Source organism: Microchirus variegatus (genome assembly GCF_963457635.1).
Source record: "Microchirus variegatus genome assembly, chromosome: 22".
NCBI lineage: Eukaryota > Metazoa > Chordata > Actinopteri > Pleuronectiformes > Soleidae > Microchirus > Microchirus variegatus.
The window spans coordinates 4513042-4536009 of record NC_139823.1 but is presented as its reverse complement, the minus strand read 5'-3'; the positions used below and the strand labels follow the sequence as shown (position 1 = coordinate 4536009).

At 41.6% G+C, this 22968-nt stretch overlaps 1 protein-coding gene across 1 annotated transcript; it reads left to right on the top strand.

Annotated features, from left to right (window-relative positions):
• Positions 1–597: 597 nt before the first annotated feature.
• Positions 598–13014, top strand: rap2aa (RAP2A, member of RAS oncogene family a; the record flags this gene model as incomplete). Its single annotated transcript, XM_083909027.1, has 2 exons — positions 598–911; positions 12777–13014. 2 exons carry the CDS (start codon positions 598–600, stop codon positions 13012–13014), a joined length of 552 nt encoding a protein of 183 aa, XP_083765153.1.
• Between the last annotated feature and the right edge of the window lie 9954 nt (positions 13015–22968).

Here is a 22968-nt window from a genome sequence, read left to right as displayed (position 1 = left end):
GCTGGGCTTGCACTGGAGCGCGGGGGAGAGACGGAGACATGCGAGCGAGGCTGAAAAACAAACAAAGAGACTCAAGTTTGCTCCATGAAGTGTGGACACACTGTGTTTCCCTCCCATCGCGGTGGACTCAAGTCTGCACTTTAACGCAGCGGCTTTAACAGCGTTTGTCCCACTCTGTCCTCGATGGAACAAGTTTGTTTTTATTATCCTCTCCTCCTGATGTGAGGAGCGAGGCAACCACGCATCATCGGCTCGTCTCCTCTTCCTCCCCCGTGCACATTTGTGGACCTCCGTGGACATCAGTGGTCCACTGCTGCTGCTGCTGCTGTCAGTGTGTGTGTGTGTGTGGCCTGCTGCATGCGCTCATTTCTACAATGAAATCCATCTCGGGGACACGGAGTCTTTGTGCTCTGCCATAGCTGAGCCAGCGGCGAGCAGAGGCTGCGTTTGCGGACAAACTCCATCCATGTCCACAGGATGGGACGCGGCTGGTGAAGGTGAACATTTTGACTTCGTGTCAATGACGCGCAGACACTGATTTCCCCCCCTTTTTTTTTCTTCCCCCCCTGAAAGGACTTTTGATCCACAAGATCCACAATGCGCGAGTACAAGGTGGTGGTGCTGGGCAGCGGAGGGGTCGGGAAATCCGCCCTCACTGTGCAGTTTGTCACCGGGACGTTCATTGAGAAGTACGACCCGACCATAGAGGATTTTTACCGCAAGGAGATCGAGGTGGACTCGTCGCCCTCGGTGCTGGAGATCCTGGACACCGCCGGCACAGAGCAGTTCGCCTCCATGCGGGACCTTTACATCAAGAACGGTCAAGGATTCATCCTGGTCTACAGCCTTGTCAACCAGCAGAGCTTCCAGGACATAAAGCCGATGAGGGACCAGATCATAAGAGTGAAAAGGTTAGTAAAAAAAATTAAAAAATTTCCACATGCAATATAATGAGTACATTATAGAGTATAATGACCAAACAGTGGAGGTTAGGGTCTTCATAGTCCTAACCTCCAGGGCCCCCCCTCTCATAGAAGGATGGACCAAGGCCTGGTTGGATGGAGAAGCTGTGGACAACAGAACAAAACCACATGTTTGTTCTATTTTGGTTCACCACCAGGTCTCATCCCCAATGCTTGTTGGTAGGCAAAAGTAGCAGCGACGACATCTCTCCCCCAAAAACATGACATTGTCTCTCACATGCAGTTTGTTGAGGATGTGATTTGACTTTCAACATAACTTTTTTTTTTTAAAGTCTTAGATGTAGATTTGGAGCATTAACGACGTGAGACGGCATCAAAATATTAACTACTAAGGATATAAATAATAACTGATCGACCCTTAGGGCTACATGTCATAATCTGTGTTCTCCAGAGTCTCTTTATGTCTCCACACTGTTCCATTTTTTGAGTCTAGACAACACAGTGTTTTACATCTCAGGGATGACAGACAGCCCCAGCATTGCTGATGACCCGTCCGTCAGTCTATCAGCAGCACCGTGAACGCCAGGCTGTCCTCCTGTCAGTAGATGCTGCCTGTGATCTGCCAAGCGGCTGATGTGCTGGATGCTGCAATGTCAGTGAAACACCTAGCCGGGGAAACCCAGGATTCAGTGGAGGAGGAGAGGGAGGAGAAGGCGGGGGGGGGGGGGGTTGCATGAAGTTATTTTTATAATACTCAAGCTGCACAAGCTCTTCAGGAAGAGCAGTGAGTGTCTTCTGCCCATGTGGTCCAGATACGAGCGGCCGATTGATACGTGGAAGAGGTTGGCTGAGGCTGTGTGCTCGTGCCATCATAGCTCCAGGCCAGTGCACATGTGTAAATGTTATGTATTTTCACCTCATGTTGGCATGACTGGATTTTATATAAAGAAAAACATAAATATGAATATACACTGTAGTTGGATTATCAGTGGTGATTGTGAGCTCATATCCTGTTCTAATGCACCACCGATGTGAATGTGTGGGTTCATCAGTCACTGTGGGCGTCGGTGGACGTGTTTCTGTCACCTTAGGGAGTTCACAATAGATTCCAGAGAGACGAAGCAGGGTAATGAAGCATATTAAAGGCAGGTTACATTGATTTAAAAAACGAAGGACAATACTCAGTTTGACTAACAGTAGGTCACCAACTATCAGATATATATATATACAGGGTGAATGTGCATCCTTAAAACATCATGTATCTAAAATTAAGGCCTTAAAATGTCTTAAAATCATTAAAAATGTTATATGCAGGTTAAATACATGACTCAAAGGTCCTTTTTCTCAAGAAAAGGAGCTGTAGAGACTAAATGTACTATATTTCTTGTATACTTGGTCAGAAACATACAAGTATCATCATTTATGTTCAATAAACACACAGAAAGTGACACACATGCTATGCATGGGTTGTAATTCTGCAGGATCCCTAAATATCACTTATAATCATAGTGTTTTCGGTCTTAAATTTCATTCAAGGTGGCATTAAAAAGGTCTTAAAAGGTATATCACTGTTGGCTCCTATAGTGAAATACGTTCGCCGAACATATGGACTTGCAATATAATTTGTTGTTTTTGAGTTTATTGTATTCCCTCTTCTAAAAATAATTTTTTTTTTTTTAGTTTTCCTCTCTTTCACACGCACCTCATAAACAATCCTATAACTCTGCGGATGAAAGAATCAGGTCAACATGTTTCCCCCATATGAGTTTGAGAGTGTAGACGCGTACCGTCTGTGTGCATCGGCGTGTGGGCATCGTGTCCCGATGGGGACGTCAACCTGAATTCACACAAACCCGCAGGGACAAGAATTGATGGTCCCCATGGGTATGGACTGCTGTTTTTGGACAGTTTACACCTTTTAGAGGTGGAAAAAGTAAAGTAAAGTCTGATATGATGAGTAAACCCTCAATGTCATGTGGCCAGAATGTGAGTGAGGGCTGCCACACTGCAGAGATCATATCAAGCTGTGTGGACTTAGTATAAGAAAAATGTGTCATTTTTCACCAGCAGTATTTTTAATGGCGTGACTTTACATTTTTAAATGGTTTGTTTGGGCACCAGGTTGTTTTAGTATGGACGGGCATAAACTGAGACTTGTGGAAACGATGACGCAGTTTATCCTCACTCACTTGTGTTGTTGTGTTTGTTATCTGCCGAACCTTCTGTGTATGTGACACCTACGTCCTGAGAGAGAGGGATCCCTCCTCTGTGGCTCTCTCTGAGGAGTTTCTCCTCACTCAATGTGAGGGTCTAAGGACAGAGGATGTCAATTGTTGTGTGCAGACTGTAAAGCCCCTCGAGGCAAATTGTGTTTGTGATGTTGGGCTATCTGTACAGATAACATTGACTTGGCTTGGTTGGTTCTTATCGGCCAAGCTGTTGCCTTGACTAATAACAGCCCCATCCACCTGTGTAGATCACAATATGGAAAAGTCAGAGGATGCCTGTGTACCTGGACTGGAAGGATTCCCATAATCATGTGTTTTGTTGACTTTGTATTCCAGTGTGATGTTGAGGAACTTTGTCAACATCGGGAACATATCGCTGGGGATAAATCCGCACTTCCTCCAGCGCGTATGGCTCGTTCCGCCCTGCGAAACACGCACGCAGGCTTTCGGAACATAGGGCTTTCGGAACATAGGGTTTTCGGAACATAGGGCTTTCGGAACATAGGGATTTCAGAACATAGGGCTTTCGGAACATAGGGCTTTCGGAACATAGGGATTTCAGAACATAGGGCTTTCGGAACATAGGGATTTCGGAACATAGGGCTTTCGGAAAATAGGGCTTTCGGAACATAGGGATTTCGGAACATAGGGATTTCGGAACATAGGGCTTTCGGAACATAGGGCTTTCGGAACATAGGGATTTCGGAACATAGGGATTTTAAAACATAGGGTTTTCGGAACATAGGGATTTCGGAACATAGGGCTTTCGGAACATAGGGATTTCGGAGCATAGGGCTGTCCCCCAAAATATCGATGTGTTGATATAGCGTCTTTCCCCGTGCAATACAATATTCAACACTTAAATATATGAAATATCGATAACTTCATGTCTCCTCGCGGCTGCACTGCTCAAATGAATGAGGGAAACTTGGGCGGTAGATGAAGAAGAAAGCTATGTTAAGAGACGCTCCATCCCCACGTTCAAATCCTGCACTTTTATTGTTTTGTTTTCGTCAGTTAGACAGATATCGCGATGCATCGCGATATGATTGTCTTGCAATATGTTGATAATCATGGAATTGTCATATATTAGGATATTATTGGTATCGTGGGCCATGTATCGCTCATCGTACCATGAGGTATCCTGTTATTCCCTCACCATTGCCTACAGGAACAAGCAGAAGTGATCTTTTGTCCATCTGTCTTCTGATTCATTTATCTGACTCTTTTATCCAAAGCAATTTTCATTGATCAATTCACACATCTGAGATGTGCAAGTAGCATTATGAGCCTTGCCTAAGGGCCAACACTGGGTATTAGCTTAACTGCCCTGACCAGGATTTGAACCCCAGCCTTCCACACCAAGGTCTGTGGATGATTGTTTTAAAATACCCACTTACCATACATGTAGACTAGGCCTGATATGGTACTCGTTAGATACTCGAGGTTGTCATATTGACATCAGGATTGGTGTAAGTGTGGTATAAGTGTAATCCAGTCCTCCTTACACCCCACGTATGGGGATCATGAAACAAGTGTGTGTGTCAAACTAAATGTGTTGTATATGTAAATGTGTTCATATTAAGGGCTCACACAGTCGATCCAGGCTCCTCTCTAGTGTCACAGCACAATGCTTTTTTATTATTGTTATTATTTTATAACGGCAGCATCGGCACGTCACATGCAGCTCTTACATAAGAGTACATGTCACAGTCCTGTGAGTCATGTGGAATTCTCTTAAGAATGTCTGGTCAAACATAGGTTTGAAGTGTTCATTTCTATAATAAAACAGCGGTGTGTTTCTAAGATTTGCACAGCCTTTTTTCACTGATGATTTTTTGATAGATATATCACAGTTTTATGCCTTTAAAAGCCACTTAATAAGGTGACTTGTTGTTTTCTGAGGTGGTGTAAATGTCTTGTGTCGAGTATATCCTGGACATAATGCTGATACAGACAATGTCAGCACAATACAGAATGTCTAATTTTGCGATCAATACAGAGGCACAGTAGACTTTTGTATTTCTTAATGTGTCCATGAGTCAATCATAGTGTCTTTTTGTTTTATTTAAAAGCAAAAATGGCATAGCCCGCTATTATAATGAGATAAGTAGATAAGATACATGTTGTTTTATATATTTAAACTCTTCAAATCCTCAATGAAAAAACAGGTTTTCGCTGCCACAGGCATGTTCAGGCATATTCTAATAGGCTGATTTAAAGGCATTGTGGGAAATAAGGCACAACTATTGACAAACAACCACTTGTTACTTATCACTGTACCACAAAGACAAACGATGAGCTCATAAGTCTTGGAAAAACTGATTATTTCTGTAAAAAGCTTTGCGTTCACACTGTTTGTTGTTCCTGTCTTGTCCCCGTTGATCTCTCCTCGTGGTGACCCGTCAGGTCCATTATAGCATTTGTCCAGGTTCCAGGCTCTGCGGTGCGTCACTCTCACTCTGACCCCTGTCAGCATCTATCACAGCCTGCTGTTAGTGGCACTATACAAGCCTCAGCGCAGAGGCCATGATTACACCCAGACCCTGCATGTGTCTGCCTGATCTGACCTTATAACCCCTCATTTCAGCTGCAGTTGAATCTACACCGGGGGAAATGTCTTTGTGATTGGCGTCAGAAAACTGCATTTAAAAACAAATGCCATGGACGGAGTTTAGAGGAGAGGAAGAAATAGGTGAAACACCATGGACTAAAATAAACTGTTAGGGTTTCATCCCAGGACTTGTTCATGTGCCAACTGGTGGGAAAGGTTAAGAGCAACACCCTCAGAACAGAATTCTCCCAGTTCACGCAGAAAGGCCCTCTTTCAATCGTGTCTTGTTGTGAAAACAAGCAAAAGAACTCAGCTAAAGTTCAGTGATTGTTACTTCATTTTTTTTGTGTTAAAGGCCTGACGCAGTGCCAGGTCACAGTGGGTCATAAATCATTGGTCTGTAAATCTGAAGCCTAAGTGGAAGTGCCCGAAACATGTATTCTCTTCAATGCTCATCAAAAATAAATTTGCTTTTATTTAAAGGGGACATATTATACAAAATCTACTTTTTAATCAATTTAAAAAATATTTGGAACTCTGGAGGCTCTATGAGTAGGCAAAGTGTGAAAAAAGATGACTCACTTATGTTTTTGTGGTCCTCAGTCTAAGTACAGGAAATAAAACATGCGATGTTGACTTCCGCACTCATTGCTACATCAAAATGAGACATTGCTGGAATTGTTGTCTCGTAGAGCTCCACTTTGTCCCTAAAAACTGTGAGAGTGCAGGTGAGGGCAATAGTATCCGGAAGAGCGGAAGTCTGCAAAGTGTTCTATTCTTGGCTGCACAGTGCAGCACAGAGTTCTTCACAAACTTCCAGCCTCAGAGGATTTACATCTTATTTATGACGGCAAATGATGGCTTTTCCAAATGCTAACTGCTGTTAGCTGCCAGAGCCTCAGTGTATGTAGTTTCCTGTGTCTCATTTGCATTTAGAGACAGGCACTCGAAACCGAGCGTTCTGAACAGGGCTGCTGTGGTGCTTCATCCTTAAGGGTAATTTTGAATATGAAGTGAACCTACTTGTCACTTCACTTACAATATCACTAAACATGTTGATGGTACGAGTTCCAAGTCTTCTTCATACAGCATGATGTACAGTACATTTTGTGAAACGATGGTCCGACGGCTTCCCCAGTCACCAAATCTGAATCCGATGAATAAATGTTGTTGAATGAATGTGCAGCTGACAAATCTGCAGAAATTTTACCACTGTCAAATCAGCATGAGGCTTAATCTCAGAGTAATATTGTTTTTCCAGCAATTAATTCAATCCATGTCACTGAAACAGTGCTTATAGGGACCTTACCTAAAACCAGTGTCATCAGACATTGACAACAAACTGAGATTGTGTACAATGGTGGTCTAAGTTATTGGTGATGATTTAAATGAGGATAGTGGAATAATAGCCTTTTTATAAAGTATCCTCAACGGAGACTGTACAGAGTATCACTCATGCCATATTTTTTCTGTAAAACTCATGAATGAGTCCTCGCTGTCTCGTGGAAAGACAGTCTGAACACGTCTTTGATGCAGAAGAGCTTTGAATTTCCGATTTCTTTTCTTCCCTTGCCTTGTAATTTGGACCATAAGAGGGGGAATTTGTTTCAGACAGCATAATTACCACGAGGGAGCTAGAGGTCTACTTTATTGTCGCTGTGCTACATAAGACCCAAGTGTGTGAGTGAACAGTCTTGTCATTTATCTTGTCCGTTTTGGTATTTCATGGTCAGTCAAAACATCACAATTCGAGGAAGCAAGCAAGCAGAAAATGTGTTTTCCTTATCAGTGATTGTTTAAGAAAAAAGCAAAAAGCATTCTCATAACGACTCTGCAGATTTATATTCTTGATCTTTCCTTGAGGAGCTTATTGCATCTCGCTGACTCAGCTGAATTCTCTCTTTAATGGCTAAGCTGAGGATCCTTTTTGGAAAAGGGCTGCTGGGAGGAGGTTCAGCAGCGCTTCTTCATCCTGACAGCATCAAATTCAGAGACTCCTGTGCCTCCAGGTTCCACTGTCCCTCACTTGATTTAGAGTTGATGCATCATGCATTATAGATAAGTGTCTGGGTGAGGTTTGGAGTGCTCCAGTGCGGTGACTGTCAGTCTTAAAACATGACAAACACAAGCAAACACTGTAGTTCAGTTGGTTTTGGTTTTTAAAGGTAGGGTGTGTAAAATTGTACACCATTTATTGGTGCATGTAGCAGCTGAGTGTCCTTCACCTCACGCTTACCATGTTGGAGAACCTACAGTATGTAGCCTTCAGTTAGCATCAAAACTCAAAAGATGTTTAGTTTACCCATGTGTTGGGTTAGGGTTAGGCTGTTGTAATATTCAAGAAACATCTCCTGGATGCACTGGGACGCCAGTGATGTATCTTGGGGTCATAGGTTGTTTCGGGTCTCACAACCTCATACATTCTTTCTCTGCGGCTTCACTTGCAGATTGAATGGCCCTCTTCTAACCCATGATTTCCACTGGACGCGTGGCGCGGACACCGCTGCAAATCGCTTCCATTCTAATCAATGAGAGCATTTTCACCAGACGCACTGCAGAACGTCTCAGAAGCGTCCCAGAAGCGGCTCCCCACGCCAAAGCGCTTTCGCTAGGTAGAAGTTCTATTTTTGCCGTTTCAGCTGCTGAACCGCGTACATTTCAACAGAGCAGATCGCGCCAGACAGGAAGTCCGACACAGACTCAAAGTAAAACAATTCCACCCGCCTTTCAAAATAATACGCAGGTCATATAGCCTGTCACAACTTCACATCAACATTACGACGTGACCGGTGCTGCCAGGTCAACAGTCAATTAATCAGAGCGTCTCGGAGAGTCATAACGTACGACGAGAGACTGATTGTTGAAGTGGAGAAACATAAAATCATTTATGACACCAGATCACCAGTTCTTCCACGTCGGAGAATGAAAGAAGCTGTGTTGTTGTTGTTTCCTTTACACACACAGTCTATCGCGGGATCTCGCGAACTCGCGTCCCTTCGAGATTATCGCGTCATCTTCCGTGAATACCACTGGCTCCCAAGGCACCGCGCCGCTGGTGTAACGCGCCCGGTGGGGATTGACGCTGGGCAGAGGACGAAGCAGAACCTCGCCGCTGACGTTCCGCGGCTGTAACGCGTCCAGTGGAAATCCGGGTTTTGTAACGCCCAACCCAGTGAGGACTTTGCAGAGTGAGTGTCCTGCTCACTTTGTCCATGTAAAAACATGGCTGACCTGACTCCTGATACAAAAATAAAAGTCTCAGTCTGGGATATTGAAAAACAACTATTCATACAAATCAGCTGAGTGTAAATGTATTTAAATAATTGAACCATAACTTTACAGACTGGACCTTTAAGGCTTGTGTTGAAGTCATGGAGCTCCAGCTCTGTAGTGTTCTGTGTTTCACGGATGAATCTTGCTTCCTTGTGTCGGGTCCAGACACAGAGTGGTCGACACCCTCTGCGCTGAGGCCCTGGGAGCCTCAGTATCCGTGGCAGCCACCGTGTCGCACCTCGTGGGACTGCCGGTTTCCTCCTCTGTTATTATGACTATATATAGACCCTCTCCTTTAGTACGACATGTCTTTATGCTTTGCTCCTGTTATGCTCTGGCCTGTAGTCATGAGTTGCCTAACTTGCACACAGCGGATCAATCCTCATCCTCCGCGATAACAATAATGAAGTACTAGTACTAGTTTAAGTACTTCTTAACAATGTTCCAAAGTATCTAACAATTAAAATCAAGTAAGATAAATATAACAAGAAGCAGTAAAAACGAGTTGGAATTGAGCAGTTGACTAAAAGGAAAATAGAAAAAAAAAATGAAAGTGACAAATAAATACATAAAACACAAATTAGAATGGCTCACAAAAAGTATGTTTGCGTCAAATATCTACTTGAGGTACTGTCAAAATATAAACAACTATACTCTCATGTAAGGATGAGTTAAAAATATATTTATTGTAGCAATTTTATAGACAACCTAGACATTTTAATTAAGCTTCTTATTTAAGATTAATGGATGATGGAAATTATTGTCACTGCCTCTTTGTTATGTAAAAGATGTATAATTAAATTAATTAATTATATTATGTGCCTTTATTTACTATTCTGAAGCCTTCTGAAACGCACAAAGCTCAGGTACTGCATGTTTTCTGTAACGAGAAACACTCGGTGCAGGCCGGAAGGTAAAAGCTGTTACAAAACTGCAGGGAAGGGTAGATAATATAGGAGATAGTTAGGTGACCACAGGCCTCCTCAAGAGATTTAAAGTGAGAGATTTGAGTTATAACCACTCTTCGAGCCAGAAAACGAGACACCCAAATGGTACCATTTACCCGACTAAAATCTGAGCCCCCTGTGGTGTCCTCTAAATGAGTACGGCTATAAAAGTGAAGTGTCTGGCCTTTTAATCTTTTCACCCACGTCTATGTTTAGAGGGTTTCTTTTTTTTTTTTTTTTTTTTTTTGCAGCGAAGGTGGAAAGAGATTTTAAAGTTTCTGGCAAAGAACTGCATACCACCAAGTACAAGTGGTCCGAAATAGTCACGGAAATCACAGCCTTGCTGTTTTTTTTTTTATTGACACCAGGAATGCAGTAAATGAGACCTGGTCACTGATGCTGCGTTCAAGTTACTTCTGACCACTGAGATTATCTCAGTGAAATCCTGGTAGTTCCTCTCAATCCTCGGGAAACAGAGCAGGATATGAAATGAAAGTTCACGATCAAAGTTTGCTTCCTGTTCGCTGCAAGTTTAAAGGGGACATATTAAGCAAAATCAACTTTTGAATCATTTTAATAGGGACTCTGGAGGTCCTATGAGTAGGCAAAGTGTGAAAAAAGATGACTCACTCATGTTTTTGTGGTCCTGACTTCCGCGCTCATTGTGACGTCAAAATGCGCTAAATTCCTGGAATTGTTGTCTCGCGGAGCTCTGCTTTGTTCCTAAAAAACGCGAGAGTGCAGACGACGGCAATCGTATCCGGAAGAGCAGAAGTCCACGAAGTGTTCTATTCTTGGCTGCACAGTTCTACACAAACTTCCAGCCTCAGAGGATTTACGTGTCCAGTGGATACATTTTATATATGACCTAGAGTCGGCATATGACGGCTTTTCCGAATGCTAACTGATGTTAGAGACAGGCACTCAAAACAGAGCGTTCTGGCTGTTTTGGCACGGTGATTGAACTGCTGTGGTGCTTCATCCTTAAGGTATTTTGACCAAAGCATGTCACAGACATGTTCATTAGGACACCAGGGAACTAGGTTAACTTGGAGAAATAGTTGTATACTATGCCTTAAAGTATTAGGCTTATTTACTGAATGTGAGGTTCGGGCTCCTCAAGGTGTCATTATTTAATATCACACTTGTGTCTTTTGCAGTCCCCCACAGCATTAGTCATCGCCCTTGTATACCTGTTACCATAGCAATCAAGGATGAGGATGTGTGTGTTTTTTTTCCCCCTCCTCTATAAATAATTGAGAAACATGTATATTTAATAGAGTCAGGGCAACATGTTGTAACTCTAATGATGTTGGTGGGTGTTCAGGGAAAGTGACTGGTTCTTTGTGACAATGTTGCTCAGTGTTTAAACTCAGTTCAAACGATCAGCTCTGCATAAAAAAAATTAAAATAAAAAGTGCTGGCGTCATGGCTCCTGTACTAGTCTCATACTGATAAGAATAAAAAAGAAAGAACATGCTGTGAAATAGCATTACCTGCTGTGTGTGTGATGTTTTTCCCTCTCTGTATCTCACAGGGCCACCCTGTTCTCCAGTATTAAAATTGATGCGGTGATTATGTTGGTAAAACTCTGCTGGTCCTCGAAATAATTAGAGTGCATCAGCCTACGTAATTTAACAGACCATGTGAACTGACTGTCTGCAATGTAGTTACAGTTCCACAGTGATAGGGCAGATCATGGTCACTACCTACCGTCTGACCCATGGGTGAGAGCTGTAAAACCCATTTCAGCTTCTCAACTAGGTCAATTTGAGGCAGGCGGATATGGAGGTTCAGCATTTAGTGCCATAATAGCATCTTCCTGTGTTTTTATTGTTGTGAGAAATTACCTCACACAGTGAAAGACCACATGCCCTCCCCCCCAGAAAAGAGAAAAAACCTTTTGCCAAGAATACAGTTTTGCTGAACTTAAGCTAGATATCTTCATAAATGAGTACTAAGAGATAGATGGAAGAGATGGTAGGGTCATCTTTCATGGTTGGTTTGATCCCCGGCCCCACTAGTCTACAGGTCCATGACAAAACTGTAAGGTAAAGCAGCTTTGAGTGGACATCAAGACTAGAAAAGAGTTAGTCAGTACAGACCATTTATCAAAAGGTGAAACAGGTGATGGTGACAAAAAACATTGTTAAACTTGTTAAAATTTTTGTTGTGGGAATCGCAGTGTATCGTGAGACAATTGGAGACAATTAGAAAATGATGTTTCAACTAGTTTGATGAACAGAAATTGAGATGCTGTATTCATTTTTGTGGATTAGTGGTTAGCACTGGGTTAGATTCCCAGTCCGGGACCTTTCTGTGTGGCATTTGCATGTTCTCTCCGTATCTTCTCTCCGGTTTCCTTCCACCAGCAAAGAAATTGTATGAATGTCAACACCATCTGATCTGAGTTTGTTTGTCTGTCTGTCTGTCTGTTAGCAACATAACTCGAAAAGTCATGGACGGATTTGGATGAAATGTCCGTGATGGGACCAGGAATAAGTGATTACATTTTGGCCGTGATCCGTTGACGCTATAACTGGTTACAACACTCACTGTCTGACCCAGGCGCACCGGCAGGGTGTATTTTGTAGTCACTGAGCTGCCTTGGCGGAGGTCTGCGCTCTCGGAGTGCTTTTCTAGTGTAATTGTGCAATTTCAGTTGTATAATGACAATAAAGATCTGATCTATAGCCTATATTGTGATACAGGTTTATTCAGCAGTGCCACTCAAACCCTCTGAAGCATTACATCAGTTGTACACTGACCTGAAAGTTTGGGCAAAATGTGTTGGCATCTCCATACGATACAGCCGACTCTGTCTCATTCACGCACCTCTGTCTGTCCTCAGGTACGAGAAGGTTCCCGTGATCCTCGTGGGGAACAAGGTGGACCTGGAAAGCGAGCGCGAGGTGTCGTCCAGCGAGGGCCAGGCTCTGGCCGAGGAGTGGGGCTGCCCGTTCATGGAGACGTCGGCCAAGAGCAAAACCATGGTCGACGAACTGTTCGCGGAGATTGTTCGGCAGATGGACTACGCCGCGCAGCCAGACAAGGATGACCCCTGCTGCTCGTCCTGTAATATACAATAGCCCCCAAAAAGGCCTCCAGGAACAGGCCAGGCAAAACAGTCAGCTCCAACTGACAACAGAGACACAGAGAGATACACTCTCGGACACGCACGCACATGCACATGCCAATTAAACGGAAGATAAATTCATGGTTGAACGCGATGGATGTTAACTCTACGGAGCGTAAAATCTGCAGTGACATGATTATTATTAATAGTGAGTAATGAATACAATATGAATGAGGAATGCCAGGGATTTACTGCAAGACAAAGTGACAAAATGACAAAAAAATAGGATCATGCCCCTCGCCTTATGTTCCGTTGTTTTTCTTGTCATCCTTCTTACACTTTAGGTTGTTAAACAATCTGATATTAATGAGTAAAAGAACGTGTTTTTCTTACACAGAAGCGTTGTTTTCTCACCATGACTCAGTTACACATACTGTAGCTACTGTTCTCTAACCCAATAACACGTCTGGGATGTGCTTGTTTTAAACGTTGATTTGCAGATTGCAGCTTTGGTTGTGCAGTAGTTGGTGGGATGATTTTTCTATTCCATCGCAAGTCTGAACCAAAGAGGTGACCTTAATGCACCTCCATTTTCTTAGATATATATATACAGTATATATTTTATTTGTCGGGAATGGAGAGATAATGTTAGATAAATCATCTTTGGTGCAGTTATTTCTCTCCTACTTTTTTGAGATTTAATAGAAAACATAGCATTCGCGTGATGTTTTGTTTTCCTCTCTGGGAAGTTTCTGACGGCAGATTGTTAAGCAGTGGAATAAAGAGCTGCTTCATGATGTGACAAAGAATTCATCTTTTCAGTGTTTGAATATCTTTACAGACTCTGAAGTGACGATGCCAACGTTTGTCATACATTTGCTTTTCCTCTCCTCAATATGATGTGGGACCTTAATCCCATTCTCAGTGTGCTCAGAGTATTCCCATTCAAATCCATAGTAAGAAATAGTAACGACAGAAGAAGGTGGTGATACTAAGAATAATAAATGGTAGTGTAAATATTTTCTATGGAAAGTGCCAGCTCCTATGACGACACTGACTCGTGGAACATGTGGAATTGTCAACTGTATGCATGGCTAGTAAACAAAAAAAAGGACTCTTATTGTGTGAGATTAAATATAGGCTGTGGAAATGTGCAAACCAAACACATACACGCACATCTGGAACTGGACATTTTCCTCAACTGTACATCAGCGCTGCCACGGGAACCAGACTTTTTCCCCTCCCGTGTGACCATTTTCATTGTTGATTTTCTATTTTTTTATGTGACCATTTACTCTCTTTATTCCCTCTCTGGATGGTGACACTGTTACATTTGACACCTAAACAATAAAAGTGCTTTCAACACTCAACTGGGGCTGCAGAGCTGACGTCAATTCATAGTTTGGGAAATTGTTTCAACATAAATAAGGGTTTTTCAAGTCCAAAGCATGAACAATTTTTTTTTTGGTTTTGTTTGGTTTTATAAATAATTCATTTATCTATATTTTGGTCAAATCAGCAGTTCGGAGTGATTGTTCATGGTGTAGCTACAGATGTGCAGAACAGCGATCCAACTGATGACTTTGATACTGCAGAAACCATGACGATTCTCATGCAAGTCCTGGACCTTATAACCCTTTAAAACACATTTGCACAAGCGCACTTTGCATGTTTTGAGCTATCAGAAGTCTTCCAACGGTTTCTGAAAGCTGAGAAATTGCAAGTCAAAGCCAATATGTGGTTATTCAGGTAATTTCACTTTGTCACTCTGTTTCAGGAAGTCGGAGAATCAGCATCAGAGCGTACATACGTACTTTGTTGGCCTGTTTTTGCACGTTAAGAGACAAAGACTCAAACAAATGTTATGGTAAATGTTTTTTATACTGTTCAAATTTCAAATTTAGCATGCAAAATCTGGTCTTTGTGTAAAACTGAATAAACCTTTTCTTGATTTTAAATCGTTAAAACAGTATTTTAACAGGTGCCATATGTAAGAATGTGGCCAAAAACAGTTACTACATTCAATTTCAAAAATACAGAGGTCTTTTAGGTTTCATTTTTTGACGTAACTGGCAACCCGTGGTTGCCAGTTGCCCTGCAGTAGGTGGCGCCACATGCCAAAACATTATTTCAAAACATAAACATGATTTGCAGTCTGCAAAATATTTTGTTTTAATGCAAATATTTTGTCTGTACTGTTGTTGGTGAGTTCAGTTTGTTATATGAACATTATTCCTGAGTCTCTGTGACATATTAGGAGGATTTTATGGCCAGTTGCTTTAGATTTATTACATAATGCACCTTTAACTGCCATATTGAAAGTTATTCTGGAAAAATGGACAAAAGCACTTACAGTTACAGGACATTCTCTGGTCCTGTTATGGTTAAACTAAGCAAACAAAAAGGTCCAGGTGGACATGTTGAGGGTTAGATGTGTCAATCTTTGTTAGGGAGTCCCAAAGTGAAGCAACAAGGGTTTAAAAACCAGTGTGAGTGCGCGCCGCTAGCACAGTTGAATCCCAACACGAACATACAGGACGTCGAGAAGAGATTACACTGCATTGACTGCGAATCACAGGTCTTGTTGCATCTTGGGATAACAGATCCACACAAGTGTGCGCCACCATCTCCTCTGAGGCACTTGTCAACACCACCTGATGCAAGTGAAGTTGGTAAAGAGAGACTCTCTGTGGTCTGTTGGTGCTGTCTGGGCTTGAGGTGCTTTATCCACTGTGAGACAGCAGGGCCGGGGCGTCTGAACAACCCGATGGTGACAAGTCTCAGTGGGGTTCATTAGGAGGCAAGAATCCCTCTGGCATCACTCAGTCTTCTGCAGCATAATATGCTTGTGGTAAATGTGGTACTGTATCCTTGTTTGGCGGAGAGTGAAAGAGATTTAATGAAAATTGATTACTGAAAGCTTTACAGGAATCAGCCTAATAGCTGTGCGGCATTTCAGTGCCACAGTGCACTTAAATCTCCCCTTTCTCTTCAAGTCCTTTGCGAGACGCCGGAGCCAGAATGACTTTCAAGGAATAATATGCAAGGTAGCGTCGTGACATGCTGAATTTCCCATTTGGGAACGAGCTATAAAATAAAAATAAAATCAGCTTGAAAACAACCCCTGGGGTTTCTCTGCGTAGGTGTATGAATTAAATAGGCGCTGACTCACCGTTACCTGTTCTGGGCTCGGCTAGGCAGGGGTTTCAGAGGCAGTGCAGACAGTTGCAGCTGTGACCCAATGCGCTGCATTTGTTCCGGCCGAAATCCTCTACTTTCAGGATGTCAAATGTCAAGATCAAAGAGGGGGAGCTGCATGAATCACACCGCCTGCCTCCCCCACACTCACACCCACACCGCTTCCAGAATGCAGCGCAGACCCTCGGGTATACTCGAGGCAGCGGTGCATGACGGAAAAAGACAATGTCCAGAAGTCACAAGTTCATGGGGCTCAATTGTCCTGAGGAATAAATAGAAGAACCTGGCAACCCAGCCAGTTTGTAGATGATGGAGATTCGAATGCACAAACCAAACAAAGGAGCCTTTAAATTACTTTAATCCTCTCATTGATCAGTGGAGCATTAAAGTCACAATGGTTCAGGCAGAAAAAGGCTTTTGTACCTTTGCAGGCGAGAGAAAACAGGGAAACCAACAGAGGCAGAGGTTCAGACACACAGAGAGACTTTATGCATTAAGACAAACTGCTCTCTTGTATTATATCATCATGTTTGAGGTTTTGTCTCTATGATAATGTCCATGTGTGGTTTTTCTATGGGTTTGTAAGACCAGATGATGCACTTGTGACTGAACTCACCTGCCTTTGTGGTTTGTGATACCTTAGTTGGAAATCATCACTGCTGATGTTTCATGCCTTTTTATATTGGAAACGATGTTGACGTGCAGGAGGAGGGGAGATGGAACAAACATGACAAAGCCAACACTGTCAGAAAGCCTAATAACCTGGTGTCATGGCAACCAGATGGCAACGCAACTTGTCAAATTTACACACTAATTTGAGGCTGTGTATGAGAGAGACAGTGTGTGTATGATTGTCTATGACAGGGTTTGTCACTCCTGGACCTGAGGAGCCACTGTCCTGCATGTTTTAGGTGTTTTCCCTGCTCAAACACACCTGATTCAAATAAATGGGTTATCAGGCTTCAGCAGAGCTTAGTGATGAGCTGACTGAATCAGGTGTGTTTGAGCAGAGAAACATATAAAACATGAAGGTGGCTCCTCAGGACCAGGAGTGAAAAACCATGGTCTATGAGGATGTATACAAAAAAAATCTCAATGTTGGACAGCATCTACGTAAGTGAGCTTTATATTTATTCATTTACTGAATGTGTTGTCCTTTTACATCATGGTGCATTAGGATTATTTTACTGCTAAATAAGTAAGCTGCCTATAACTCTCTAACTGTATTTAATTCAAGGGCTTGGAATTGAGTGGTGTGTTCGTTGTATGTAAACAGTCCCACATATACTGTACATACATACTAGGGATGGGACAATAACACTTTTTTTTAGTGCGGATACCGATATCACAAACCCAAGTATCTACCGATACCGATATTAGTCTGATACAATCATGTGTTAACAACACATTTGTGCCGAGTCATTTCAAAGACAACATCATTCTCCAACTGTGTCACTGATACTGTTCTCCCAAAAAGAAGAAATAAACAGACCAAACTTGCCTTTGCAGCAAGAAGACCCGGGTTTGAGCCCCAGTTGAAACAAGGGCCTTTCTGCAGGGAGTTGGCATGTTCTCCCCCTTGTTTATAGGAGGTTTCTCCGGGTTCTACGGGTTCCTCCCACAGTCCAAAATCCTCACAGCAATCTGGGGATTAGGTGATTCGTCACTCTAAATTGACCGTAGGTGTGAACGTGAGAGTGAATGGTTGTTTGTCTCTATATGTGGCCCTGTGATGGACTGGCGAACTGTCCAGGGTGTACTCCGCCTATCGCCCTATGTCAGCTGAGATTGGCACAGCGGCCCTCCATAGGAGGATAAAACAGTAGATAATGGATGGATGTATAGTGAAGCATGCATGATATAAAGGATTTCTGTGAGTGTATGTTTTATCTGTCCGATATCCGATCCAGTGATTTTGACCAGTATTGTACCAATAGCGATACCGACCGACACCGATTCCCATCCCGAATACATACTGTATAGATATTCACATTCAGCAAACTATACATATATTCTGACAAAGTAGAAACAATATAAAAATGTATGTTCAAACTTGATCTGATGGTACATCTTAGTAGAGTTCTGAATCTGACATTTCTGCTCAGCATTTTACAGAATCCACATAGGCCACATGTAACACATTATAAAGAGAAAAAGGAAATGGCTAACACAAAGCAACCCACTATATATATATATACATAACCATGTTATTCACTTCCTGTGATTTCATGCTTGCATCCTTCTTGTAAACCGTTTCCCACTCTGAAGTGGTCATACTCTATTGTTTCCCATTTTGATCGTTTCCCAGTGTGACCAACTCAAAAAGAGGAAAATATGTTTTACAAGCAAACCTTCAGGGACAGAGAGAGAGAGAGAGAGAGAGAGAGAGAGAGAGAGAGAGAGAGAAGAGCTGACAGGAAGTAACCCACGGTTTCATGTAAAACATCTCTCATGGATGTTTGTTTTGTCGCACTTACATCTTGACACACACACACACACACACACACACACACTCCCGCCCGAAGCTGTACCATCTGTGCCTATTATGAAGTCTTCTGAAGATGTGAAGTGAAATACTAATTAGATGGATTTATGCAACAGCTAAAAGTCTTTGTTTATTTCTGCATGCAGGATCAGACGGAATACTCCCAGGCTGACAACTGTTTTTTTTTGTTGTTTTTTTAAGTCAAAGTAAACAGGGGGAAAAAACAATGACTGAGCTTTACTGTAGATACAATAAAAACCTATAAAACAAAGCAGTTTTTGAATAAAAGGAACACATATTTGACAAAAAAAAAGCTTGTGGTTAAACTGAGGCTGAGAAACTCCACTGTGTTTTTCCCTTGAGGAAATTATTTTTAGCCGAAACACGCAAACAAAAAAAATGCAGCAGTAACAAAAAAAATAAAACAATGATAATGAAAACAAGCGCAATCTTGTTGCATTTTATCATTCAGATGAGCAGTGAGTGAAAATCCTTTTTTCTCCTCCTGTTCTGTGTTTTTCTCTCTCTTTTTTTTAATGGAGCGTGTGATGAGGTTCATGAGCTCCACACAAAGAAGGGGATGAACCTTCGCTGCTTGATCAGCTGTGACATCCAATAACAATAAAACAATTGTATTAGTATTAAAAGTATTATTATTATTAATAATACTTCTTATAATAATCATAGTTCTGGTTGTTTCTGTTTTATTGTTGGTTTGTTTTTAGTTATTTTGCTGTTGCTGGTTCTTGTTCCCCTCTCTCTTGTTGGCATTCATTCATTCATTCATTCATTCATCTTCTTCTGCTTTATTTCCACATGAGGGTGGCGGGGGACGCTGGTGTCAATCCCAGCTGACACAGGGTGAAAGGTATGAGTACACCCTAGACACGCAGAGACAAACAACCATCCACTCTCACATTTAGAGTGTCCAATTAAGCTGTGCACACACAGGGAGAACATGCAAACTCCACATAGAAAGACCTTTATTTTAACATACGTGTTGCATTGTTTGATTGTTGATATGATGATGTATTGTCTCCATCTCTCCTTCCTATTCCTTCTCTCTTTTTTCTCCCCCCCCCCCTTTCTGTCCCCGTACTGTCCATCGTTTTTCCTTTCACCCCAACCGACCGTGGCACATGCTGCGCATCTTTGAGTCTGGTTATCTCGGAGATAAAAGGGAAGTTTTTTCTTCCTGTAATATTTGATCCGGCTTGATTGCACATTTTAACATCTATTTGTAAAAGTGCTATGCAGATGAAGTTTAAAGGTCTCATATTATACCCTATTTCTCCAAGTTAAACTAGTTCCCTGGTGTCCTATTGAACATGTCTGTGACATGCTTTGGTCAAAATAACATAAGGATGAAGCACCACAGCAGGTCAATCACCCTGTCACCCTGTTCAGAACGCTCTGTTTAGTAGTATTTCTTTAGGTCCACCTTAAAGGTCCACCTTAAAACAAAACTTAAGGGACAGGAAATGACATCAGCCACAGAGGCTACTGGAAGCTAACAGCAGTTAGCATTTGGAAAAGTGATCATTTGCAGGATCTAGCAGGCACATTGGCGTCATATATAACATGTATCCACTGGACAGATAAATCCTCTGAGGCTGGAAGTTTGTGAAGGACTCTGTGCTGCACTGTGGAGCCAAGAATAGAACTTTTGTTTTTCGGATACCATTGCCCTCGCCAGCACTCTCGTGTGTTATACGGACAAAGCGGAGCTCCGCGAGACAACAATTCCAGGAACTTAGCGCATTGTGACGTCCCAGTGAGTGAGGAAGTCAACATCGCGCGTTTTATCTCCTGTACTTAGACTGAGGAGAACCACAAAAACATGAGTGAGTCATCTTTTTCCACACTTTGCCGAATGATAGGGCCTCCAGAGTCAACAAATATAGGGATTTAAATGATTAAAAAGTAGATTTTTTATAAGATGGGACGTTTAATAACATTTTTGTGATCCACATTCTGTCTTATTCAAAGAGAGAATGACCTTACAGGACCTGAAGGAGCAAAACTGTGTTCTCTTCAAGGCCGTTAGCAGTCAGGACTGTGATTTAGTCACCACATAAATGAACACAAATGTTGCTTTTTCTCTTAAGGCCACTGCTGTTATCACACATTGATTACTTTTTGCAGCCTAGTTGTTACTTATATGCATTCAACAGCGAGTACACTCCGTCCCTTTCTCATCTTTTTTAAAGCAGCTACTTTCTTTCACACGTTTTAATGCACATCAGTTGTTTTTGAAGGATCTTGCTCTCAATTTGTTTTTTTAATTTTTATTCACATGAATGCACAGACATTGATGGAGGTTCTGCAGTAGACTCTGCAATTTTCTTCACAGATTATTAAAACACTGACACTCTCTGTCCTCGTCTCCTCTCCTCAGATAAACACACATCACACATGACCTGAGGCAAATGCTCCATCTCTGAAACTGTCTGCTCACTCTCTTTTAGTCTCTTTCCTGTTTGCAACATAGGGAGTTTTTGTTGACGTAGCCGTACAGGAAGTGACCTGTATGAGATTAGTTGGCCTTTTTTGCCAGGAAGCTGTGCTGCTTATATCCAAAGATAATATCATGCAACATATACTGTATATCAAGCAATATGTCAGGCAACTGTGTTCATACAAAGTGAAGATGGTGTATAGCTGTTTTGATGCCAAAGAATAGGGGAGAACAGGAGACAGTAGAGAAGACAATGGGACCGACAGGCAATGAATTCCACTTCAGGTACAGAATCCATTGCTATTTAACTTAAATATCTTGTTTATTTTACATGCTTTTTATAGAGATTTCAAAGTATTTATTGAAGATGAAGGAGGGAAAGTTTATCAGGAAGTAGCAGGTTGGGAATAATGTCTGTTCTGAGTGTTTACATACGGAAAAGCTGCCAAAATGGCAGTGTAAACAAAGAGTCATGTGACATCCAGCTACTCTTTCTCTGGACTGCACTGAAAAGTTGTCCAACACATATCAGATTTAGTGAAGATGCTATAAACGGAGCCCAAAGGAGGTGTAGTAAAAGTTTGTTTTTCATCTTTTAGATCACTTGAGTTACATTATACATATTGCTTATTATTATAGTTATTATATAGTAGGTGAAAAATGAAAAGACATACACAGTATATTAGAATTTGCACTTTTATCTTTAAAATCACATATAAAAATCTATTTAAAAAAAGTATTTTATTTATTTAGAGGTATATGAGGTATATGATTAGGAAAACACAAATGTCAATTCAAAAGGTCCCTTTAATCTTGTTAGGTTTATGTATTGATCACATCTTAATTACAACAGCAGTAGTTACAAATCAAAATTCATGTACATGAGCTACTACACTGCTTTTTTGACAACGTATTAATTGCTACTCCCTTGTTCTCCCATTTCTTGAAGATTGACCTGGGCCTTTGGCTGAGACTGATGCCTCTACATCAGCCACTCTTGAGGACGGGGATAAAGGACAACCTTTTCACCAGAAATAATATAATAATATACAGTATATCTGCAATACATATTCACACAAGCTAACAAAGGTTCAAAGGTCTTGCCACAGCGCCAATGACTCCACAGCACTCAAACTTTTTGGCATTGAATAAATCAAAAAGTGTACATTATTTAACATAAAATATTCCCTTTAAAGCTCTAGTGTGTAGGAAATACTGACATCTAGTGGTGAGAGTGCAGATTGTAATAAATAGGACAGATTCCCCCCTGGCCTTCCATAGCAGATAGGGATGTTGTTCTTCCTTGAATGACCTTTCCTAAAGTACACAGATTATTCTAAGGCTTTGAAACACAAACACTGATTATACACTTATACAAACATACTTATAAGTGGTAGCAGCAGCCATTTTCACAGGTGTAAATAAGTAAATTAAGGATGGCTTAGGTTCGTCGGTTTCAGAGTGCATGCTGGGTCATTGTCTTGACTAAGTACTGCATTACATTCGGGGAATAGGTTACTGTAATATTATCGCTTTCCCCAGAAACAAGTAATGTAAGGGATTACAATTTACATAAGTAAATCAAAAGTAAAACATTACAACTATAAAGCCAAGTGACAGTGATCTGCGGAGATACTGCTCTACTAGATCACAATTTGTTTTTCTGTTTGCTACTGTCTCAATTAAATTCAATTTTTTTTTTTAATTTCAAAGGACAAAATGGAAACAAGATAAAGCAAATGCTGCTGTTTTACAGAGAAAATATAATTAAAGAACCACGTACACGTTTATTTTGGAGACACAGATATGACCATGGAGGACTGTTG